Below are 23,938 nucleotides of genomic sequence, written 5' to 3' on the forward strand. Positions count from 1 at the left end.
ACAAAAATCAGGACTTTTTGGAATTGCCGCGGGACACGGGACAAATTATTAAAAAGCGGGACTGTCCCGCCAAAAGCGGGACGTCTGGTCACTATATATTAGTGAGCCATGAAAAAGTATAAATATCTTTATATTAATAAATATTTTTATATTTATAAATGTTTTTATATTTATATCTTGTTTGTCAGGAGACCAGGCGTTATTCTCCAAAAGCAAAATATGTTTGGACTCTTTTATTTTATTTCTTCCTCAAAGAAATCTGAGAATCTGCGTTCCGTTGGGATCTAAAGTTCCCAAACTACAATTCCCAGAAATCCTTGCGTGGAGAGCTGCGTGCAAAGCTGGAACAGGGTTTTTTCTTTTTTTTTAAATCAAGGGCGGGACCAACCCTGGCCTCTGAAACCGTAGTACTTGAACGGTAAATCCGGGTCTTTCCGTCCTCAATTGCTTTTAACAACCGTTGGAAGGTAAAGCCTTTCCTCATATCTACCAACCAATCTCAGGTGAGCAAGAGGCGGGAAAGAGCGGGGTTGAGCTCAGCTGAAAAGATTCCCTCCCCCCTCTTCGCCATAGGACGGAGGAGACACATCCCGACCAATAGCAACCCACGGCTACAGCCCATTCAAAACATGCCCGTTCTCGAAAGAATTTTTCAAGTAAAGGTAAAGAGAGACCAGGAACTCCCTCCCGGAATCGTCCGCCAATAGGAGCTCGGCATTTCGGAGCCGAGCCGCGCGCGCGCTTCCCCGCCCCTTCCCGTGACGGCCAATAGGGAGCCGTCCGAGAGTGGACGCTCGTTTTTTGAATTGGGAGGTGCCGGGTGTCGCGGGTGCCTCTGGGATGGTGGCTGGTGCTCGGACCCCGATGGTGCCCTGAACGGTGAGGCGGCGGGAAGAGGGGTGAGCGAGGAACCGGGGCGAAAGACGCATGGCCCCACATGGCGGGGAGAATTACAGGCCCTTCTCCGTAGCTCCGTGTCCGATCAGCAAGTCCTCCCAGCAAGAGGAGCCTTTTTTTAGCGGGTGGCGGGGATTACGGCTCCCATAATCCACAGCCAGCAAGTCGTGGGCTCTTCTGAAAGGGCCAGACCGGGTTCGCCTGGAAGCCACAAGGCTTCTGTGATAGGCTACGTCGATGAGGAAATTGAGGAAATAAATAAACAGGACAATTTCCTCTTTATTTATTGCTTGGGTGCACCTGCTTAGGTTACTAAATCCGCCTCGCCAACCAGGTGGACGAGGGTTCAAATCTACCCCGTTTGGAAAGCTATAGGTTGGGGTTCCAGTGTGCGAAAGGTGAACTTTAATCGCTCATTTACCTTGTTTATAAAACCCTAACCCGTGTTGTCACATTAGTTACTAAATAACTTATTTATATAATATATACCAAACTTCTCAAGGGCCCATTTCCCTTCTAAAGGGATATATTATAAATATAAATATATCTATATTATAAATATATATTTATATATCACACTTCTCAAGTGCCCATCTCCCTTCTAAAGAAATATATATATTATAAATTTATATTTATAGATTATATTGTATATTATATTATATATATGGATATATTTATATATCACACTTCTCATGTGCCCATCTCCTTCCCAGGGGTTTTTTAGCTAAGGTACAATTTATTCAATATAATAAAACATTAAAAACTGAATAAGTTAAGATTTATAATTTTATTATAATAGTATAATAAAATATATAATACAATAGTAATTTATAGTAATTACTATTATTAATTTATTGAATATATGCTGCCCAACTTGCAATGGCCCTGGGCAGTTTACGCGTTGTTTAAAAGCATTTAATAACAAGGGAAATAAAAAAAGATGGGCACAAGTGACAAAGCAAATGATGAGGTCAAAGAAAAAAGGGGGCTTCGTTCTTTCTCTACAAAGGCTTTGCAATTTTATTTATTGGATTTATATCATGCATTTTTATTTCGTACAGCTCAAGGCGGCATAAATAATGCACCACTTTTCTGTTTACTCTACAAAAACAAAAATGGTTCTAGGCTTTCCCCTAGGCATGTAAGCCAATTGGGTCTTTGGCCCATTCTCGGTCCAGACCAATAGTTTTTGACTCCTAGCAATCACATAAATAGATTTTCTCCATAAATCTATCCCTAACCTGTTCTTTTAAATCTCCCAAAGATGCATTCACAACAGTGTAACTGAGTCCAGCTTGCTGCTGCTGGTTGTCTTCTTCCTATCCTGTTTCTTTTAGATTCAACCATCACCTCCAGAGAGTGTCATAGGGTGTAACATGGCTTGCACAATTCTGATGTTTGTAGGTATAGATATATCACAGATTTGAATATTTCCAAGGCTTTCATAGCTGTTCTACCAACTGCTAATCTGTGGCATATTTTTTGACTGCTTGTTATTGTTGATGGTTGATCCTAAAACACAGAAACTATCTACCACTTTCATAACTTCATTGTCTGCTCTACGACTGGTTGTTCTACCAATTTCCATTAATTTGGTCTTCTTTATATTTTGGTCCCTTTTTTCCCCCTGTTTGATTTTTTATGTATATTTAATTTTTCAAATTTATGTAGCTGCCCATCTCGCAAATCAAGTGAACCTGTCAGTGACAACAAAGCTAAAAATAATAATAGTGATTACTTAATAGCATTAAAACACAGCTGAAGAATTAATGAGCGAAGCAATGTGACAGAGTCAACTGTTCCTCAGGCCTGATGACAGAATCAGATCTTAAGGGATCTTTGGAAAGTCAAGAGAGATGGTGCAAGTCTCACCTCAGAGGGAGGGTGTTCCACACTAGTGCCACAACTCAGAAAGCCCACTGCATAGGTTCCATCAAATGTGCCTTTCTAAATGACAGAACTCATAGCATGCTATTTCCACTGAATCTTTTCCACTTGTGGGCTTGTAGGTCCTTTGCAGTTTTTGCTATCGGGGTAGCATCATGTTCATTATAGCACAGGTTGTTGGAAGTTTCTTCCTCCAATTTTAAACCTATCTCCCTATCCAGTTCCCTTAATATATCTTCAGCAAATAGGATGAATAAATAAGGTAGTGTATTATAGCCTTATCCCGCTCATTGGCTAACCTGGAGCCAGTCTTGATTCTTCTTGTTCTCATGTACTGTGGCTTCTTGGCTTGTACAGAAATTTCATGAGAATAGAATACAATAGAATAGAATTTTTTACTGGCCAAATGTGATTGGACACACAAGGAATTTGTCTTGGTTGATATGCTCTCATGTACATAAAAGAAAAGATACATTCATCAAGAATTCTAAGGTACAACACTTAATGATAGTCATAAGGCACAAATAAGCAATCAGGAAACAATATCAATATAAATCGTAAGGATAAAAGCAACAAAGTTACAGTCATACAGTCAAGTGGAAGGAGATGGGTGATGGGAACGATGAGAAGATGAATAGTAGTGCAGATTTAGTAAGTAGTTGACAGTGTTATTTGTTTAGCAGAGTGATGGCATTTGGGAAGAAACTGTTCTTGTGTCTAGTTGTTCTGTTGTGCAGTGCTCTGTAGCGTCGTTTTGAGGGTAGGAGTTGAAACCGTTTATGTCCAGGATGTGAGGGGTCTGTAAATATTTTCACAGCCCTCTTTTTGACTCGTGCAGTATACAGGTCTCAATGGAAGGCAGGTTGGTAGCAATTGTTTTTTCTGCAGTTCTAATTATCCCCTGAAGTCTGTGTTTGTCTCGTTGGGTTGCAGAACCAAACCAGACAGTTATAGAGGTGCAGATGACAGCCTCAATAATTCCTCTGTAGAACTGGATCAGCAGCTCCTTGGGCAGTTTGAGCTTTCTGAGTTGGTGCAGAAAGAACATTCTTTGTTGTGCTTTTTTGACGATGTTTTTGATGTTAGCTGTCCATTTTAGATCTTGCGATATGGTAGAACCGATAATAGATAATGATATATATGGTATTCCCATTTTTCTGAACACTTTCTGCAGTTTGATGCTATCAACACAATCAAAAGCTTTCTATAATCAATGAAGCACATATTGACTCTTTTTCGTATTTGGCTTTGGAAATTATCCAGTATGCAGCTATAAATGTCTCAAGTTCTTCATTCAGCCTATTCAAAAGCCTGCTTTAACTTTTGGCATGTTTCCATGTATGCTACTCTGATAGCCAAAAGTGCAAAGGATCTGCAAGTCCACAGGCTGAAAGATTCAGTGGGAATAGCATGCTGTGGATTTTGTCATTTAGCAAGGTACATTTGGTGGAACCCATGCAGGGGACCTTCTGAGCTCTTGTTTTGCTGCATTGAGTTGACCCAAAATAAAAGAGGATTAAAAAGTTAAGAAAATGAGAGCACTGGCTCCAATAGATACAGTTCCTGGGGTTTTGTTTCACTGATCATTTGTTAAGGCTTAGGGTAATTCGAAAAACCATTTTTTGTATTCTACTTTTATTATACAAGAGCAATATTTTAATGGGAAGTTATCCTCCATTAGATCAGTTATGCATTTTTTTACACTTGGCAGTCCGATTATAGCTATAAATTTAAGCTTGTATTTAGAAAGACATGGCATCCGCAGGTCTATTTAAAAACCACAATAAAAACTGTCCTTTTTACATTATGAAAATACTTCATTCTGAGATAAAATGATGACTCTAAATCTATTTTTTTTAAAGAAACGATTTGTAGCTGTAGCTTCAAAATAAAAGCATTAGGTCAATTTCAGTCTTAATAAATTGTTTCTCTTTACCAGTGGACCACTATTAAAGGGTATATGTTATATGTATTGTAGAAAGTTAGCACCCATCCCTCTCCTAGAAGAATGAAATATTCTAGGAAATATTAAAAAGGCAGAATATTATATTTCTCTGGATGGGAAGTGGAGAAACATGTTTTTAAAGACAATGCAGCTCCCTTCCCACAGCAGATATTTGGTGCACATTAAGACTGGGCCAGCCTATCTACAAAACAAAAGACCTCAGCTCTAGGCTGATGGGATTAAGACATGACCCTCAGGACATAATTAGCCCTCTATCCATCTAGCAACAGAATTCACCACATGGCACCTGGGGATATTACATCACCCAGCACAGTTCAACCAAACTTAGTTTCAGACAAACTCCTAGGATTTGCACATAACCCCTACAACAACCTATAGGATACATGCCCTTGCACAGGAACAGGAAGCTGTAAGGCGCGGGTGTCAAACTCAAGGCCCGTAGGCCAGATCCGCCCTGCGGGCTACTTAGATCTGATCCGGAAGACCACCCTGGAAACAGTGAAGGATTGGCCCGCGATGCCTCTGCAGGCAAAAACAGAGGCATTCCCGAGCTCTGTTTTCGCTGGCAGAGGATTGCAGGAGGCCATTGCAGGCGAAAATAGAGCTCAAGAGCCCGTTTTCACTGGCACAGCGCTTGGACCACCACAGGTGCCCCTGACACAAGTGACGTTGAGCTAGCCACTCTCATTCTACTCTACATCCCCCACCCAGGTCAAACACAACCCTGAAGTGGCCCTCAATGAAATCAAGTTTGACACCCCTGCTCTAGGGCAAGGCCCAAGAGAGGGTATAAATCTCTCTGTCTCTCTACTCCATGTGGTCAGCTACCCAGGACTTCAAACACATGTGGTCCTGTTCACCATTAAACCATCCTTCCAAGCAGCCTCCATGTTTCCAGTGTCTTTCTCCCTACTTGAAACTGAACCCAGATGGACATTTCTTCCAACAATATGCTTCAGAATATTTTGAGAATCCTTTTTTAGTCTGTACTAAGTCTGATTATACTCTTCATAGAATTGACAAGTGATTGCCTTTGCATATCAGTGGCATGTCCTTTCTTTATTTCGGGTCTATTCTGTAAGGTCTGACAAGATGATGAATTCCAGGGGGCCACATAATTTCCTTCAGCTAATTCTGGGTCATGTACAACTTTTTGGCAGCACTACAAGCTCAGTAATTGTAAGTTATGAAGATACACGTCTTGCCAGTCACATTTAAATATTACCTTTAATTCTATCATTCTCGTTATTTAATAGGTAATTGTTCAGCTGAGAGATTCTGCATATTTTAGGAATCCTATTGGAGAGTCTCCATATCGTAATGGAGACTTGAGTGGAAACAGCAGACAGGAGCAGTAGAAAAATAAAATAAGGGTGGGGGGAGGATGATTCTTTGATATTGGATGTGAAGAGAAAATCTTAATAATGAAATGTGAGAATCCTCAAATTACAGTGTCGCTAACAATCTTAAGCTTAGTGTCATATTTTTGAATTGGATGTTTCTCTTGCAGCTGTAGAAGAGAGATGCCATTTTGACCATGACTGAGAACACTACATTCGTGTCTGATACCACAAAAAGCCTCTTGGCAGATTCTTCTGTTCTTGACTCAAAAATTCTAGAAAATTCCAAGGAAAATGTATTCACCCGAGTTGCTTCTGACAGTAGAGGTAATGTAAATTTTTATTTTAGTGTGTTCTTCTCCCCCACACTGTTCTTATAGACTAGTGGTTCTTTCTGCATGTGTTTAGTATTTGGGATGTAAACTTTCAAATGCACGCTTGCTTGTAATTTAATTATAATAGTAACCAATGTCCCTAGGCTTGAAGACAATAAAAAGCATAATGTAGTCGGGTCTGCCTGCAAGCTTATCTGTTTGCATTTAGTTATTGAACTGAAATGCTTCTACTTTTCTTTTTTGGCATCAGAATGGAACCTTAAGGTGCTATGACGTCAATAAACATAATAAATAGCAATAGAAAGGCAACACCATTACATGAATCATTGCTACAGTACGTATTGCAGCCTTAGATATTAAATCATAGATACATTACTAAAAAAAAAAATGCCCTAACCGAATTGGGTTTTTTTTTTCTCAGTTAAGAGGAAACAGTGGGGGTGGGGGTGGATGGCTGGGTGATCTGTGAATGGATGTTCCACCAGTAGTGGATTGCCCCCAGTTCAGACCGGTTCTATAGAACCGGTAGTAAAACCGGTGGGAGGCTCCACCCACTAACCCAAACGTCATCAAAACACTTCTGCGCATGCGCGTGGGCATGATGCGAACCAGTAGTAAAGGTAAGTAGACCACCCCTTTGTTCCACACGGTATATCACTAACGAGGCTTTCTCTGTTGGGGTTTGCTATTCAGCAGGTTAAAGTGATGAAATCTGGAAAGAGTCTTAATAAATTCATTGCAAAATATTAAATACATTTTATAAGTCTCAATCCTCCTTGGAACAATCTCACCAGTGCTGATGATGTTACCTAGTTTGGGTAATGAAACCTCTGCAAGAAAACAACCAAGTTCAAAGAGCACAAGGACCCCTTAATCTCACCAGTTCAGGAGAGGATTGGACGCCTCACACTTAACCACTGGGTAGATCACATACCACCTGCTCAGGCCTTTCACCAAGAATAGCTCAAACAAGGAACACAGAGTTTTCTGGCTCTGATGCTATCTTAAGCTGGCAGTTCAGGCCAACAAGAGAAATGGTTCTCCTAAGCGGCCTATCAATTCCAGGAACCCCGGCTGAAATGCTTCCTTCAAACTGGCTTATCAGGAGATTTTTTTTTTCTGTGGTACTGACAACGATATCCTTCAACAGGGGACAACCACTGCAAAGAGAACTCCAACTTGACCTTCTGCAAAGACCTACCTTGGGTCCAAGTCTTGTAGACGGGTTTGCACCAACTATTGCTGTTGTGAAGAATTTGTTGCTTTTCTGCTTAGCTTGTTCTTTTTCTTTTCTTTTCTTTTCTTTTTTCTTTGAGGAACTGAGTTTTACCTAGAACTAAAATGTCTAAAAAGTGTCAAGAGGAACACTAAGTCTTTCCTTGAAGACTTGTGCCATATGAATTCCCAGATAAGGGAGTTAAGCATAACTCTTCCTTCCTCTTCAGGACCAAATTATGCGATGCATTTAATTGAGTTGATCCTGCTCTGTGGATGAGCAATAGCTCTTTGCAAAGGTTTCTGCAGCTCACCAGAAATAACAATGCACGTTTCTGATGCAAAGCTACAAGAAATCCTCGATGTACTACCCCAACTGAGCCCAAAATTTCTGTTGTTAAGTGAGACGTTTGTGCCCCATTTTGCGACCTTCCTTGCTACAGTTGTTAAGTGAATCATTCCAGTTGATAAGTTAGTAACCCGGTTGTTAAGTGAATCTGGCTTCCGCATTGACTTTGCTTATCAGAAGATCTCAGGAGGGGATCCCATGATCTTGGGAATGGTCATAAATATGAACCAGTTGCCAAGCATCCGAATTTTGATCACATAATCATGGGGATGCTGCAAAGGTTGTAACTGTGGAAAAATGGGCATAAGTCACGCTTTTCAGTGCCGTCGTAACTTTGAACAGTCACTAAATAAAGTGTTGTAAGTCATGGATTACCTGTAGTTTGTTTGCTCCTCCTGCAAATTACTTGGGTGAGTGTGGACCAGCTAGGACAGGGGTCCCCAAACTTGGCAGCTTTAAGACTTGTGGACTTCAACTCCCAGAATTCTGGGAGTTGAAGTCCACAAGTCTTAAAGCTGCCAAGTTTGAAGACCTCTGAGCTAGGAGAACTCTGGTAATCCCTTTTCATGAACAAAAGATTTAGGATGAAAACCTCTGTACGGTAGGTCATTTCATAGTAGCAAGCTAGCGTGGTTTACTTCAGTGAATGAACCTAGCCTGCCAAGTATTGACAGGAGTGTGCATCCTGCAGGTTTCTGGAACTGAATTTCAATATAAGGCAGGCTTATATCATGGATTGGTCTTGTGCTCCATTTGCCCTTGCTTCTGAATGGGGAGGCTGTCACTAATACCTTAACCATTTTCCAGCCAGATAATACCATAGTGTGTTCTTCGTGGAATTGCTCAAGGAGCTGAAGAAGCTTCTTGGATGATTTCCAAGAAAAGTTGAAGAGATTCAAAAAAATCTCAAGAAGTTAAAAGAAGAGTTCCAAGAAGTTCAAAGAGCTGAAGAAGCTTCTTGGATGAGAAGTCAGACATTTTCAAGGAAAAACAAAGAAAGTCCAGTTGCTTCTCGAAAAAGCATCTTTGATTTCTTCTTGTTTTTAAATGGGTAGTTTCCTTAATTTGTTGAAAATGTAAGGCATCCTTCCATTACGTAATATTGTTTTATATGAAAGTGACTAATGGCTCATATCTATGTGGAGTAGTGTTGGCTCTTCTTATTGCTCACTTTTAACAACTTGGTCTATTGCAATCTGTTCCCAATTGGTTAAAACGTAGCCTTGCAAGAATATCATTTCTGCTCTGGGAACAAATTTGCTTTTCAGGAAATTTTGGATATAGGGATTTTGTTTCTGCGATGTATGTAGTTGACAAATCATCTGTCTTTTCAGTTTCTTCACTTTTCTTTCTTTTTGAGAAGGATGATAAATTCCTTTAACCCTTAAAGTTTTCTTTAGGCTGATTATTTCCTTCCTTTCCCAACAGAGGAAATACCCCCGGTTGAAATCAAGGTGATTTTAGTTCAGGAAGCTGCAAGATGTGAAAAACTCATAACAGCCTTAGAGGTTTGTGAATTTGTTTGTTGATAATAGTAAGATCTCACTGCATCTGGAACTCTGATTTACTGTGTGGTTCTCATACTGAAGTTCTTTCCTATATAGAGCTTTTAAGACAATGGAAGTTCTGTTTATAAAATAATGAAAACTTTCTGGTGAACCAGAAGTAAGATAATAAAAAGTATCATCCATATGGTATTTGGGGAAAAGGGTGTCTCTGTTTGCATGCCGCATGTTGCACTATTTGGGATTGGAGTAGAGAGAGGGAAGCCACTACTGTCAAAACTTAGTAGAAGGATAAACAAAAGGCTTGGTAGAAGTGAATGTGGAAACAGGTGAACAGAAGCACCACTGCTTTGAAATTGCTCATATTATTATTATTATTATTATTATTATCATCATCATTATTATTATTATTATTATTATTATTATTATTATTATTATTGTTATTATTATTATTATTATTAATTCGATTTTTATACCGCCCTTCTCCTGAAGGACTCAGGGCGGTGTACAGCCAAAATAAAACAAACAATACAATATACAATTAAAATCCGAATTAAAAAAACTTATTACACCATTGGCCTAAGACTTTAAAACATATAAAACTAAACCCATTAAAATTCATAGTAAAAATTTAAAAAACCAATAAAATTTAAACCAGCCCCGCGCGAATAAATAAATGTGTTTTCAATTCGCGGCGGAAGGTCCGAAGGTCAGGTATTTGGCGTAAACCAGGGGGAAGTTTGTTCCAGAGGGTAGGAGCCCCCACAGAGAAGGATCCTCCCCTGGGGGCCGCCAGCCGACATTGTTTGGCGGACGGCACCCTGAGAAGTCCCTCTCTGTGTGAGCGTACGGGTCGGTGGGAGGCATGAGGTAACAGTAGGCGGTCCCGTGAGTACCCAGGCCCCCAGGTCCCGTAAGTACATGCCTTCTTTGATTTCAGATTTTATGAAAATGATTGTAAAAATTGACAACTCTTATACTGAGAATAAGACTTTAAATTAGATAGGTCTTGTTTCTATTTGGAAATAAGAATCAGTCATATTTTTCGTTTGTTCTAGTGTTCAGCACTCAAAAGCCTAATTCCATGATACTGAACCTATGGCATGTGTGCCACAGGTGGTACGCGTAGCCATATTGGTGGGCACATGAGCTCAGCTCTGGACTGGAAGTTGGCAGATGGGCCGTTTTTGGCTTCGGGGGGGGGGGGGAGGCAGGACAGCGAGGCGAGGCTGTTTTCACCCTCCCCAGACTCTTAGAAAGGCTCTGGAGCCTGGTGAGAGAAAAATGGGCCTACTGGGCCATCGCGTGCGGGGAGGGGAACACATAGAATTATGGGTGTGGGCACGTGTGCGACACCCCCCCCCCCAACGCAATGGCAAAAACGTTAGCGATCACTGGCCTAGTTAATTCTTTCTTTGGGGGAACAACATAGAAAACCTACAGGAGCCATGGTGACACAGTGGTTAGAATGCAGCATTCAGGCTAATTCTGCATTCCCACTGTCAGGAGTTCGATCCTGGCCAGCTCAAAGTTGACTCCGCCTTCCATCCTTGGTAAAATGAGGACCCAGATTGTTGGGACCGATATGCTGGCGCTATAAACCACTTAGAGAGGACTGTAAATCAATATGAAGCCGTATATAACTCTTTTTTTTTTTTTTTTTTTATTAAAATAGTTTTACAACAATTAAATTTTTCCCCCCTCCCCCCCTCCCTCCTAAACCCCCCTCCCCCCCCCCGGACTTCCCGGAGCAAACACAAGGTATAGTTCCTTAAACAAAACATTCATACATTAAATTTTTAAAATCTAACACAATTATAGTCTTTCTCTCTCACATAACCTGACTTCTTCCATTAAAATCAAAAATAACATCCTTCATTCAAAAGCAATCCGAAATTTCTTAATCTGATATCTATTTTGAATATAATCAATCCAGTTCTTCCATTCATTTAAATATTTTTCTTGAGTACTGTCTTTCAAGAAGGCTGAGATTTTAGCCATCTCAGCCAAATTGGAAACTTTCAATATCCAAAGCCGTATATAACTCTTAAGTGCGACATTGGTATTGCTACATATATGTTATTTATAAGTATCTATCTATCTTGAAACAATGCAGGATATTAAAGTGCCCTACATAAAGATGGAATCTATGAAAACGTGTGATGACTCTGAATCACCGGAGGCTGAGGCTGTCTTTGTAATATCAGACTTCGAAGAACCCATTTTTAGTAACTTGAACAAAGCAGACTGCAGGATCCTTGGGCCCCCAGTGGTATTTCAGTGTGCTAAAAAAGGCGAGGTAAGAAAACAATTAAAACCGACATGGAAAATTGCTGCCTTTTAAAATATATTTGATATGTCTGCTGAATGGAGTTGATGGCTTCTCCTGTCACTGAATTAAAAACATTTTTCTTCACTTGAATGTGCTGCTATTCTTATCAGAAGCTGATTGAAAGTAACGTACGCAAAAGCAGGAATAGCAAAACTGCTAAAACTTCCAGTATGGAAATACAACGAATTTTAGCAAGTCATCAAAGCACTTGAATAGTCATCCGTATGGATAAAAATTTAATAAATAAATAAAATAAATAAATTTGTTCGAAAATCATTTTTGAAAAATAAATGATAACGTCTTCAAATGTCTAACAACATGAGCTTTGAGAGATATTTAGTGACTTTGCTGCTGGGGCTGTGTGAATTGAATGTACTTTGCTGCAGTGAAGTCATCTGTTTTGGGGTGTGTGAGAAACACATTTCTCTTTGAGATGCTTCATACCATACAAAACACCTTCTCTGCCAGCACTTTCTATAGGCAACAATGGGCTTCTGAGGACACGCTATTATATTGCATCCCTCGGGGCTTCATTTTTTCCAGTATTTTGCAGTATTGAAGTGAACCTGCTGGGAGAGATCATTAGGGGTATGGAGTTGGCTGATGACACTCAATGTATTTCTCTGAAATCTTCAGATAATGACATGGTACCTCGAATGCTTGGCTAACGTCAGTAATGGGCTGGGTGAGAGATATTAAAATGAAATTGAATCCAAGCAAGATGATGTATATTGTTGTGAGTCACAAGGATAGATTTCCCCTGTTCTGAATAAGGTCCTTTTTTTGTTGTTGCTGTGACATCTTCTGACGTCAGGAACAATTTTTATCGGCTTTGGTTGAAATAGCAACTTTGTCTTTTACTGGAAGAAAAGGACCTTAACATGGTGGAGTGTACGCTGCTAACTTCTCCACTTCACTTTATCAGATGCTTTCCATGGACTGCCCTTGAGTCTAGACTGGAACTGGCAATTGATGCAAATCTCAATAGCTGGTTTGTCCTCGGGAAAAGCAAATGGAAGCCACATCAGTTGGCACTGCTAAAAAGTTGGCACTGACTGTCCGTTTCTTTCCTTGCGAAATACAAAGCACTCATTATCTTTAAAATACTGTGTGGCTTGGATCCAGCCTGTTTGAGAGAATCCATGGTCTTGTGACAGCCTAGGATTAAAACTTCTCAAGGGTCTTTGGAACGCACCCAAAGAGTCAAGGGGCATACAAGTCTTGTGGCTGTTATTAGTATTATCCCTTCTGAATTCAAAGTCCTAATTTTCTTAAGGCCTCGCAATTGCACTATATTAAAGAGGCTCTTGATTGTGGTTTTTGGTTAAAATAAGATTAACAAATATAAAAACAAAAATTTTGGAAATGGTGTTAATTAGGTTTTCTTTCAGCCTCTACCCATCACGTGTCGTCCACTGTACTGCACAAATATGGTGAATCTTGTGTTATGCTTCACAGGATTCAGGAAGAAAGATGAACTGGTAAGAATGTTTCCTTTCTGCAAATGTTTATTAATATGGTTGTGGTGAACCATCGCAATATTAGTTAATATTTGGACATCACCTTCAAGCTTGGCCTTATCTGGTATTAGAGTAGAGCTTCAGAATTTAGATACAGAGAACCTCTTAGATTGATCCGATCCAACACATTCATTTGAAATGAACAAAAAAGGTAATTGGCTTTCAATTCCATTCAATTTTAAAGATTCAATTGATAATATCCATTAGACAGATTACAACAGCGTTAACTTTACACATAATGACCAGTGATTTGTTTTGAGTTTGGCTTTAATACATTTGTGTACTTGGCAATTGTGGTTTGTAAAGCATTGTTTTTAGAAATCAAGCCAATTTATAATTTAGTCAAACCGTCGCTAAAGAAGCCATGGTTTAAAGTGATGTAGGAATTCAAACTGAATTTGTATAGTTGTTATGAAGCTTAAGTTTACCTACCATATTTTTCGGACTATAAGATGCTCCGAAGTATAAGATGCACCTAGCTTTTGGGGAGGAAAACAAGAAAAAAATCTGCTTCTGTCTCCCAGCAATTTGCCTCCTTGCAGCAAACAGCTTCAACACAGCCTGATTCAGCACGAGCAGCTGATTGGCGGTTGGATTTGCCTCCTAGAATACTTCTATCAGCTGTCCCAGGCTGCGGGGATTGCTGCCGCTCATCGCTGCTCTCATCTACCACCCATCTCTGCGCACCCCATTTTCAGCCTCTGTGAGTCCCATTTTTGGTCCATTCCAGGCGATGGGGATCACCCCCGCCAACTGAAACAGGCCAAAAATGGAACGCACGTAGGCCAAAAATGGTGTGCGCGGAGGCAAAAAACGGAATGCGCAGAGGCCAAAAATGGGGCGCGAGGAGGCAGCGATAGGTGACAGAAGCAATGGACTGCGCAGGCACCAATGGGCAGTGTTGATCCCCGCAGCCTGGAACAGCTGATCATCGGTATTCTGGGAGGCCAATCCAACTGCTCGTGCTAAATCAGACTGTGCTGAAGCTGACCAGGCTATTTGCTGTTTGTTGCAAGGAGGTAAATTGCTGGGAGGCAAAGGCCGAAGAGTGGGGGCTGGTGGGTGCGCGGGGCTTCAGCAACATTTGCTGTATAAGAAGCACAGATATTTCCACCCACTTTTTTTGGGTGGGGGGTGGGCATTTTATACTCTGAAAAGTACGGTAGGTAAACCATCAAGAGAAATTACTTTGCAGTATAAATGACATCCTTGCTTTGTCCAGCAGCAATTTTATTTCAACCTGATCAACTATGCTCCAATTTTGCTTTTAGGTTAAACTTGTGACCTTGGTTCATCATATGGGAGGGATTATTCGGCGGGACTTCAGTTCCAAAGTTACACATCTAGTGGCTAACTCTACCCAAGGAGACAAATTCAGAGTAAGTGAATTTCAACTTTCCATTAAGGTTTAAGTGTAGATTTCCTTTTTACAGGTATCAGAATATTTGGTTAATTGCAAATAATAACAAACAAAACAATTTAAAAAAACATATATATGTTCAAGGTTTTAAAAGCAGTGAATGGGTATTGAGTTCAAGGTCTAATTCTGAAAGCAGCAAGGGGGATACAGAAATAGATTTTTGATCCATGGATACAATCTTAAAATACTGCGATGACATTTATCAATGAGCCTCATCTGTGAGTACAGCTACAAAACATGCCCAATAATCTATATTTTGACATAGCTTCCTGCTTTCATGAATGTTTAGACTTCCTCCCTTGCGATTAATTCTACAGTTGTGATGAAGGGAAAATAATGCTTCTTTTGGAATTCTTCTAATATTTGTTTAACAACACATTTTGTGTGGTTAAAAATGGTCATAACCATTATGTTGAACAGTGTAAGAGTCATTTAAAGTTCCTAGTTATATATTTTATTGCTACATGACATGCTAATGTTTTGTAGCATGTCTGCAAAATTGAATAGAATTTGTATGTTATTTGATAATTTGATGGATTTGTAATCCATCAAGGGCAACCTCTTGCTATCCTTCAGAAAAATGCAGCAAATGCCCTAATATAGAAATTATATAGCAAGTCAGTGCCTACGTATTGGTTATAGACAAGGGATGTCTCATCATTGGGGTGTAATACTGTTATTTTTTTCACTTTGTTGTTCAGTAAAATACATTTGTTTACAGTGTGCTGTTATTTAAATGCCTTTAATGCCAATAAATTAAATGCCAATAATTGTTTCCTTTAAAAAACGATGCTTGTTGATTTTATCTAAGGCTACATAATAGTAGAAGCAGTGTGATATCCAAATATAAGGGATGGTTGATATGAATGAATAATGTGTCCATCTCAAAACTTAAATGAAAAAGTTGTAATTGTTCTAACCCATGTTTCTTATGTGGATTAATTGATTGCTTTAACAACTAAAGCATGTTGGTTTGCATCTAAATAAAGCCTTTATGCTATTTAGAACAGGGGTCTCCAACCTTGGCAACTTTAAGACTTGTGGACTTCAACTCCCAGAATTCCCAGATTTGAAGTCCACAAGTCTTAAAGTTGCCAAGGTTGCAGACACCTGGTTTAGAAGCATAAGTAAAATCTTCTGCTCTATAGTTCATATATGCAAGGAGATTCAAACGTAGGCTGAAGAGACAATGCAAAATTTCTGATTGTCATGAAATTACACTAGAATTTGGTGTTACTTTTGAATAGCTCAATCCATAGATTTGAACACCTGAGTTGCATTTGTAATACTTGTTTGTAAAGTTCAAATATGTTCCCTTGCCCGTTTAATTTTCTATATCAAGAAGACTCATTGAAACCCAGACTCATTTAATCCCCTGCCTCTCTATATTTGTTAAAAAAGGCTTTATCAAGGCCAAGAAGATGAAATAATCATATGGATCTGTACCTTGATCCAAGAGTTAACAGCACTTTAAAATGAAAGGTGTCTTTCCTTGTCTTGGTTGGCAGGTAGCTGTGAGCCTTGGCACTCCAATCATGAAAGCAGAGTGGATTTATAGATCTTGGGAGAGAAGAAATGTCGCGTATGTATGATCTTTCCTGGAGAAAAGCCTTGCATAGCATTATTTTAGCTTGAAAGCAAGTATTTCAGAATAATAGGAAATAAAATTTAATACGGTTGCCTTAAATTTATTCTTTTCCCTGTGTCCTTTTCCTCTTTTAGTGACTTTTGTGCTGCCGATGAAGAATTTAGAAAAGAATTTAAAGTGCCACCATTTCAGGACTGCATTTTAAGTTTTCTTGGATTCTCTGAGGAAGAGAAAAAGAACATGGAAGAAATGACAGAAATGCAAGGTAGATATGAGACGGTTATGGCTGGGTTCACAGTTCAGTCTAATCCATTCTTACTTTTTAGCCATCCTGTAGTATTAAATCATAATTAAATCAAATTTATATTGTTCTGTTTGTTTCCTAGTATGATTTGATTGCTTATTAGTAATCTATGACTATCACTAAATGTTGTATCTTATGATTATTGATGAATGTATTTTTTTCCTTTTTTTTCCTTTTATGTACACTAAGAGCATATGCACCAAAGATAAATTCTTTGGGTGTCCAATCACACTTGGCCAATAAAGAATTCTATTCTATTCTATTCTATTCTATTCTATTCTATTCTATTCTATTCTATTCTATTCTATTCTATTCTATTCTATTCTATTCTGACTAAATTTGTGTCTCACTAAGCCACTGCCATACTACAATATGGATTTCCTAGACAGATGAACTTGCCATAGTAATGGACAACAACAATCAATGTAGACATTTTGTGTACTAATTTCAAGAGTGAAGTTTTATTAAATTTTATTTATTCTGGATGTTTAGATAGTATAGCAGTTGATTTCTATAATAAGAAATCTGGTAGTATTATGGCTATTCCAGTTCATGTACATCTTTGGAGTTCTTGATGCTCTCTGAACTTGGTGGTTTGCTTGCAGGCATTTCATTACCAGACTAGATAACATCTTCAGTGCTAGAAGGGAATGGAGTTTGCTCTCTATTTATATACAGTATCTGTTTTACACAGCTAGTATACTGTTAACAAATGTTATATACAGCTGTTGTTTATAAACAGAGCAAACCCCACTCCCTTACTGGAAGATGTCAAAAGTCTACCTTTATTTAAAGCAATAAGCTTTACATTTCTTTTGTAACTTCCTTTCTAATTAGTTGCGTTGAGCAAACCTTAGCTTTGATGTTTCATTACTACAGTGTGATATTGTCTTTACCACTGCTATCTTTTTATTTCCTGTTATGTACAGTTCATAACAGCAGATTGCAAAGAAGTTAGAAAATGACAGGCAATTGATTATTTTTCATCCACAGGAGGACAGCATTTGCCTGTTGGTGATGAACGCTGTACTCATCTTATAGTTGAAGAAAATACAGTAAAAAATATTCCATTTGAGTCTTCTCCGAGCCTTTTTGTTGTAAAGCAAGAGGTCAGTCTGAAAATAGCATTCCTGGATTCTTAAGCACATTTTGTTTAATTAACATTTTCTGGATTTTATAGGTTTTATAACATAAGCCATGCTCAGTCGCTATTCTTTTTTCTTTTTATTGAAAAAGTTTTTACAAAAATTTCCCCCTCCCTTCCCCCCCCACTCCATCCCCTCCCCCCTCCCTCCAAAACCACCCCCCTTCCCAGAACAAACACAAGGTATAGTTCAAAAGAAAAAACAATCATTCGCTAAATTTTCCCTAACACAAATTATAATCCTCCCCTTCTTCTCAAATCCTAACTTCCCCCATACAAATCAGAGATAAAATACATCCTAATCATTCAAAAGCAATCTGATATCTCTTAATCTGATATCTGTTTTGCGTATATTCAATCCATTTTTTCCATTCAGTTAGATATTTTTCTTGTGTAGTGTCTTCCAAAAAGGCTGAGATTTTAGCCATCTCAGCCAAATTAGCAACTTTCAATATCCATTCTTCTATTGTAGGTAACTCTTTTTTCTTCCAGTATTGTCCTATCAGTAGTCTTGCCGCTGTTATTAAGTTTAAAATCAACTTAGTCTCAATTACTGTACAGTCTGTAATAATTCCCAATAAGAAAAATTGCGGTAGGAACTTTTATCCTCTTTCTCAGTCGCTATTCTTAACTGTGGAATGATAGATAGTTGCACCAGCTTGAATAAATGACAGAAAATACTTTTTCTCCCTCTAGTGGTTCTGGGGAAGCATACAGATGGATGCCAGAGCTGGAGAATCGATGTACTTATTTGAAAAGGTATGCTGCTATGCAAGAAAATGGAGAATTTGGGGAACAATTGGCAAAATCAAGCCAAAATATCTTGCAAATGTGCCCCAAAGGTGCTTTTTCAGGAGACAACTGGTCTTTCTTGTTTTTCTTTTGAAGACGTTTCGCTTCTCATCCAAAAAGCTTCTTCAGCTCTGACAAGATCCTGCCAGAGCTGAAGAAGCTTCTTGGATGAGAAGCAAAACGTTTTCAAAAAAAACAAAAAAAAAACAAAACCGAAAGTCCAGTTGCCTTCTGAAAAAACACCTTTGGGACAACTATGACCCGGATGACTGAGAACCTCTACAGAATCTCTCAAATGTGTTTTCCAGGTTAAACGTGCAAAGAAAAAGAATAATAATACAGGTAATCCTCAACTTACCACAATTCGTTTAGTTCAAAGTTAAAATGTCACTGAAAAAAAGTGACTTTTGACCGTTTTTCACACTCCATTGCAGCATTCCCATGGTCACCTGAACAAAATTCAGGCGCTTAGCAACTGGCTCCTCTTTATGACAGTTGCAATGTCGTGCGGGTCATGTAAATCAATTTTGGAACCTTCTGGCCAGCAAATTCAGCGGGGAGGTCAGATTCACTGAATAACGGTGTTTGTTTCTTAACAACTGCCATGCAACTGCTTAGCAACTGTGGCGAGAAAGGTCGTAAAACGGGGCAAAAATTCACTTAATGAATGTTTCCACAGAAATTTTGGAATCGGTTGTGGTGGTAAGTCGAAGATTACCTGCCATATAACTCTGAATGGCAAAAATTGGTCATCTGTACAGAACCTGAACTGTAAAAGGAAAACAGTTACTAATCTGGACGTCTGCCTTTCACTATAGGCAGACAGTCCTGAGTTGAAGACTTCGACCTCGGTCCTTTCGCTAAATACTCCCAACAGCAACCGGAAGAGACGGCGTTTGAGAGAAACCCTTGCTCAGTTAACCAGAGAAACGGACATGTCTCCCTTCCCACCTCGGAAACGGCCATCAGCCGAGCATTCCCTTTCCATAGGATCTTTACTGGACATTTCTAATACACCGGAGTCCAGCATGGCTAACGGAGGTATAGCCGAACTATCTCTGTATATTTTGATGTTTCTCATGAAAATAAAACACCACTGGATCGTTCTGCCAATATGAGTAACGGGCCTTTTTCCTTCTCAAACTATACAGGGAAGAGGCTAGAATTGAGCCCGGAGAAAGATAGACAGAAAGGCACCTCTGATGTCCTTAGACTTAGTCGGATGAGGAAGAGATCCTGCAGACACACCAGTTCTATTTCTTTGGATAACTTTTCTTGTAGATGTTACATAAACTCATTAGAAAGTCTTCCACAAACAGCCGAGGCAACTAGCAATAATGTACCTGAAAGCGTAGTTAATGGAACACCTCAAATGAATCTCCAAACGTATTTTCTTTGGCCAATGGAACATAAAATAAATCATGCCAGGCTTCCTTCCGTCTCGGTTTTGAAAGATGTCTTGTGTCAACAACCGCCAGCTATAAGCATGCTGAGAACTTCACAAGGTGATGGTGGGTTGACTGACAGTGTTTTTAGATATAGAAAGGGCTGTTGGCTTAAAATCCAGAACTGAAGTGCAACTTTGGCACCAAAGGGACAATTTCAGAATGAAACATTGGATCAATTTGGACAATCCCTTTGCAAAAATCGGCTTTCTCCCTGGAAGATGTTACATATAAAAATAAGCATTTCCAAGGAGCGCAAGCATTCGATGATAAAGAGGTCTGGAGGCTTAAATTGTATGACAAATGGTTGAGGGAATTCTGTATGTCTAGCCTATCAAGGGGGAAGGATTAGGGGGGACATAATTGTTTGCCAGTACTTGGGGGACTGTCACAAAGAAGTGGGTTTTGACTTATTTTCTAAGGCACCAGAGGACAGGAAACTTATTTTCTAAGGCACCAGAGGGTGGAAACTTATTAAAAAGAAGGAAAAAGAACTTTTCTGACAGTGAGAACAATTAATTAATGCAATAGGTTGCCTCCTAGTTTTATGAGAGCTCCATCACTGGAGTTTTTCAAAAATAGACCGGACAACCATTTGACCAAGATGGTATAAGGTTGTCAGGGATTGGACTAGAAGACCTCTCATGTCTGTTCATGCCCTATGATCCTTATATGAAATGCAGGAAGTGAGAAGAACAACCAGCAAAAAAGGCTACAATTACAGCAATTATTTTTTAAAAAAAAATGCTGGAACACCTGCTGATGGCAATCATAGTTGGGTAATTGGATCTGACTAATAATCTGAATCAAATTCAAATGTCAGTTTCAACTACATGTTTGGGTTGCTGGCAAGTAAGCATTGCTTAGATGCTATTTGGAATTCATACTGTATCTAAAATTCCTAGCAATTAATCTTCTCACAGCAAATTATACAAGTTGGTGAGAGTACTCTAGCTCAGGGGTCTCCAACCTTGGCAACTTTAAGCCTGGCGGATTTCAACTCCCAGAACTTCCCTGCCAGCGAGCTGGAATTCTGGGAGTTGAAGTCCGCCAGGCTTAAAGTTGCCAAGGTTGGAGACCCCTGAGCTAGTTGTTTTCCTTGATGGTGCTGATATGATAGTCAGCTGTTATTTTCACGGAGAGAAAGTAGTGGACATACCATATTTTTCGGATTATAAAATGCACCGGAGTATAAGACGCATCTCAGTTTTTGGGGAGGAAAATTAAAAAAAGCTGATTGGGGTTGGATCGGCCTCCAGAATACCCCCAATCAACTGTTCCCAGAAGTGAACTTTAGCAACAGGTTTGTTGATTGTGAGCTCTGCACCTTGCTTTTTTTTCAGCCTCTGACACCCCTGTTTCAGAGGCTTTTTTTTTCAGCCTCAAAACAGGTTTCAGAGGCTGGGCAGGACTACAATCAGTGTATAAGATGCACCCAAATTTTCACCCTCTTTTGTGGGGGAAGGTGCATCTTATACCCCGAAAAATACGGTAACTAAGAATCACCTGATGATATTGAAGATGACCTTTGCAGTTAATTTTGCTGCTTTTTTTTGGGCAGTCATTGAAACTTGTATTGTACTCAGTCAGCCCCAGTTCATCTTAAATTGGCCTTTCCATTTTAAGAGAGTTTCCCAGCTTCTGTAGTAAATTTCCTGCCATTTTTTTTTTAAAGTGTCATATAATTATTTCTCCGTCCTTCGCAGAAACTCCCAAATCCTGCGCAAAGCCATCGAAAAACACATCACCCTTCCCTACAAAGCAATCCGCCAGGTGGCAGGTTGCAAAGGAGCTCTATCAGACAGAAAGCAACTATGTAGATATCCTGACAACTGTAATCCAGGTAAGTTGTTTCATTGACTGCATTGTTTCTTAAATTGATGCTTTAAGAATAGAATAGAATAGAATAGAATAGAATAGAATAGAATAGAATTTTATTGGCCAAGTGTGATTGGACACACAAGGAATTTGTCTTGGTGCATATGCTCTCAGTGTACATAAAAAAAAAGATACGTTCATCAAGGTACAACATTTACAACACAATTGATGGTCAATATATCAATATAAATCATAAGGATCGCAAGCAACAAGTTATAGTCATACAGTCATAAGTGGAAAGAGATTGGTGATGGGAACTATGAGACGATTAATAGTAGTGCAGATTCAGTACATAGTTTGACAGCGTTGATGGAATTATTTGTTTAGCAGAGTGATGGCCTTCGGGAAAAAACTGTTCTTGTGTCTAGTTGTTCTGGTGTGCAGTGCTCTATAGCGTCGTTTTGAGGGTAGGAGTTGAAACAGTTTATGTCCAGGGTGCGAGGGGTCTGTAAATATTTTCATGGCCCTCTTCTTGATTCGTGCAGTATACAGGTCCTCAATGGAAGGCAGGTTGGTAGCAATTATTTTTTCTGCAGTTCTAATTATCCTCTGAAGTCTGTGTTTTTCTTGTTGGGTTGCAGAACCGAACCAGACAGTTATAGAGGTGCAAATGACAGACTCAGTAATTCCTCTGTAGAACTGAATCAGCAGCTCCTTGGGCAGTTTGAGCTTACTGAGTTGGCGCAGAAAGAACATTCTTTGTTGTCCTTTTTTAATGATGTTTTTGATGTTAGCTGTCCATTTTAGATCTTGTGATATGATAGAACCTAGAAATTTAAAGGTTTCTACTGTTGATACTGTGTTGTCTAGTATTGTGAGAGGTGGAAGTATGGAAGGGTTTCTCCTAAAGTCTACCACCATTTCTACGGTTTTGAGTATGTTCAGTTCCAGATTGTTTTGGTTGCACCACAAGGCTAGTCGTTCGACCTCTCGTCTATATGCGGATTCGTCATTGTCTTTGTATTAAGACTGTGATACTGCAGCAACCAGTTAGAGATGATTCCTTGTGCATATTCGAATAGTCTCCTCTTACATCACATAAATGAAGATTCAGTCCAAAAAATTCCAAAAGTATCTTAAAAGCTTAAATCGTGGCAACTGGACCACAGTTTATTAAACTTTTATTTCGCTGTGGTGAGAAATAAACTTTTATTTCGCTGTGGGGAGAAACCCCCTTGCAGTCTGTATGGCAAGAGTTGGTTCTTTCCAACGATCGTCTGCCTACCCAAATTCTCATTTTGACTGAAAGTTACCAGGATGAGTATCAAAACGTCTCAGTTTTAATAAACTTTGGTCCAGTTGCCATGATTTAACCTTTTAAGATATCTCCTCTTAAATATTATGGAAGAAGGGAAAGATAATTTCCTTATTTCCCTCTCTGACCCCAGGTCAGAGGTGGTATTCAGCCGGTTCTGGCAAACCGGTAGCGGAAATTTTGAGTAGTTTGGAGAACCTGCAAATACCATCTCTGGCTGGCTCTGCCCCCGATCTATTTGCTGCCTCCCGAGTCCCAGCTGATTGGCTGGAATTTCTTTTGTTGCCCTGCACAGGAGAACGGAGCTGGAAAGCAGGTTAGTGGGGTGGGGAGGGAATGGGGATTTTACAGTATCCTTCCCCTGCCATGCCTACCAAGCCATGCCCACATTTTTGAATCCCACCACTGCCCCAGGTCCACCACCTGTGCTGTTCTGGAATGAATGGGGGTGGGGGTGGGGTGAGCATGATGGCTTTGGAGGAAGAAGGGAGAAGCCTCACTCTGATCCTTCCATACATGTTAATTGAGGCAGCTGCTAAAGTAGAGTAGCTTCACCATCAAAATAGAAACCTTTGGTTTCTGTTATTTATACATTTATATATTTAATTTGGTAATAATTTCTGAGATTCTTGCTTACCTTAGCAGTCTTTAGCATCCGCATCCTGCCCCCCATGCAGCATGTTTGAATTGAAGCTGATGTGTGGGGTCTGTCTGGCAAGAGTGTTTCTCAACCTCAGCAACTTTGAGATGGGCGGGCATCAAAGCA

At 39.5% G+C, this 23,938-nt stretch overlaps 1 protein-coding gene across 4 annotated transcripts in view; it reads left to right on the plus strand.

Annotated features, from left to right (window-relative positions):
- The first annotated feature begins 389 nt into the window (after window positions 1–389).
- The window catches only part of ECT2 (epithelial cell transforming 2), a 64,909-nt gene continuing 41,360 nt past the window's right edge, over window positions 390–23,938 (plus strand). For 2 of the 4 annotated variants that reach the window (XM_058187253.1, XM_058187256.1), the window contains exons 1-12: window positions 390–503; window positions 6,261–6,417; window positions 9,418–9,497; window positions 11,611–11,793; window positions 13,218–13,307; window positions 14,618–14,725; window positions 16,275–16,348; window positions 16,489–16,619; window positions 17,652–17,767; window positions 18,499–18,561; window positions 19,413–19,635; window positions 21,746–21,882. In XM_058187253.1, the coding sequence (XP_058043236.1) occupies window positions 6,288–6,417; window positions 9,418–9,497; window positions 11,611–11,793; window positions 13,218–13,307; window positions 14,618–14,725; window positions 16,275–16,348; window positions 16,489–16,619; window positions 17,652–17,767; window positions 18,499–18,561; window positions 19,413–19,635; window positions 21,746–21,882 (1,335 nt within the window). In that variant the 5' untranslated portion in view covers window positions 390–503; window positions 6,261–6,287. Of the gene's footprint in view, window positions 504–775; window positions 900–6,260; window positions 6,418–9,417; window positions 9,498–11,610; window positions 11,794–13,217; window positions 13,308–14,617; window positions 14,726–16,274; window positions 16,349–16,488; window positions 16,620–17,651; window positions 17,768–18,498; window positions 18,562–19,412; window positions 19,636–21,745; window positions 21,883–23,938 lie in introns of those variants that run through there. The other 2 variants (XM_058187254.1, XM_058187255.1) reach the window with 2 other exon arrangements.

This window comes from Ahaetulla prasina, chromosome 6 (assembly GCF_028640845.1).
Source record: "Ahaetulla prasina isolate Xishuangbanna chromosome 6, ASM2864084v1, whole genome shotgun sequence".
NCBI lineage: Eukaryota > Metazoa > Chordata > Lepidosauria > Squamata > Colubridae > Ahaetulla > Ahaetulla prasina.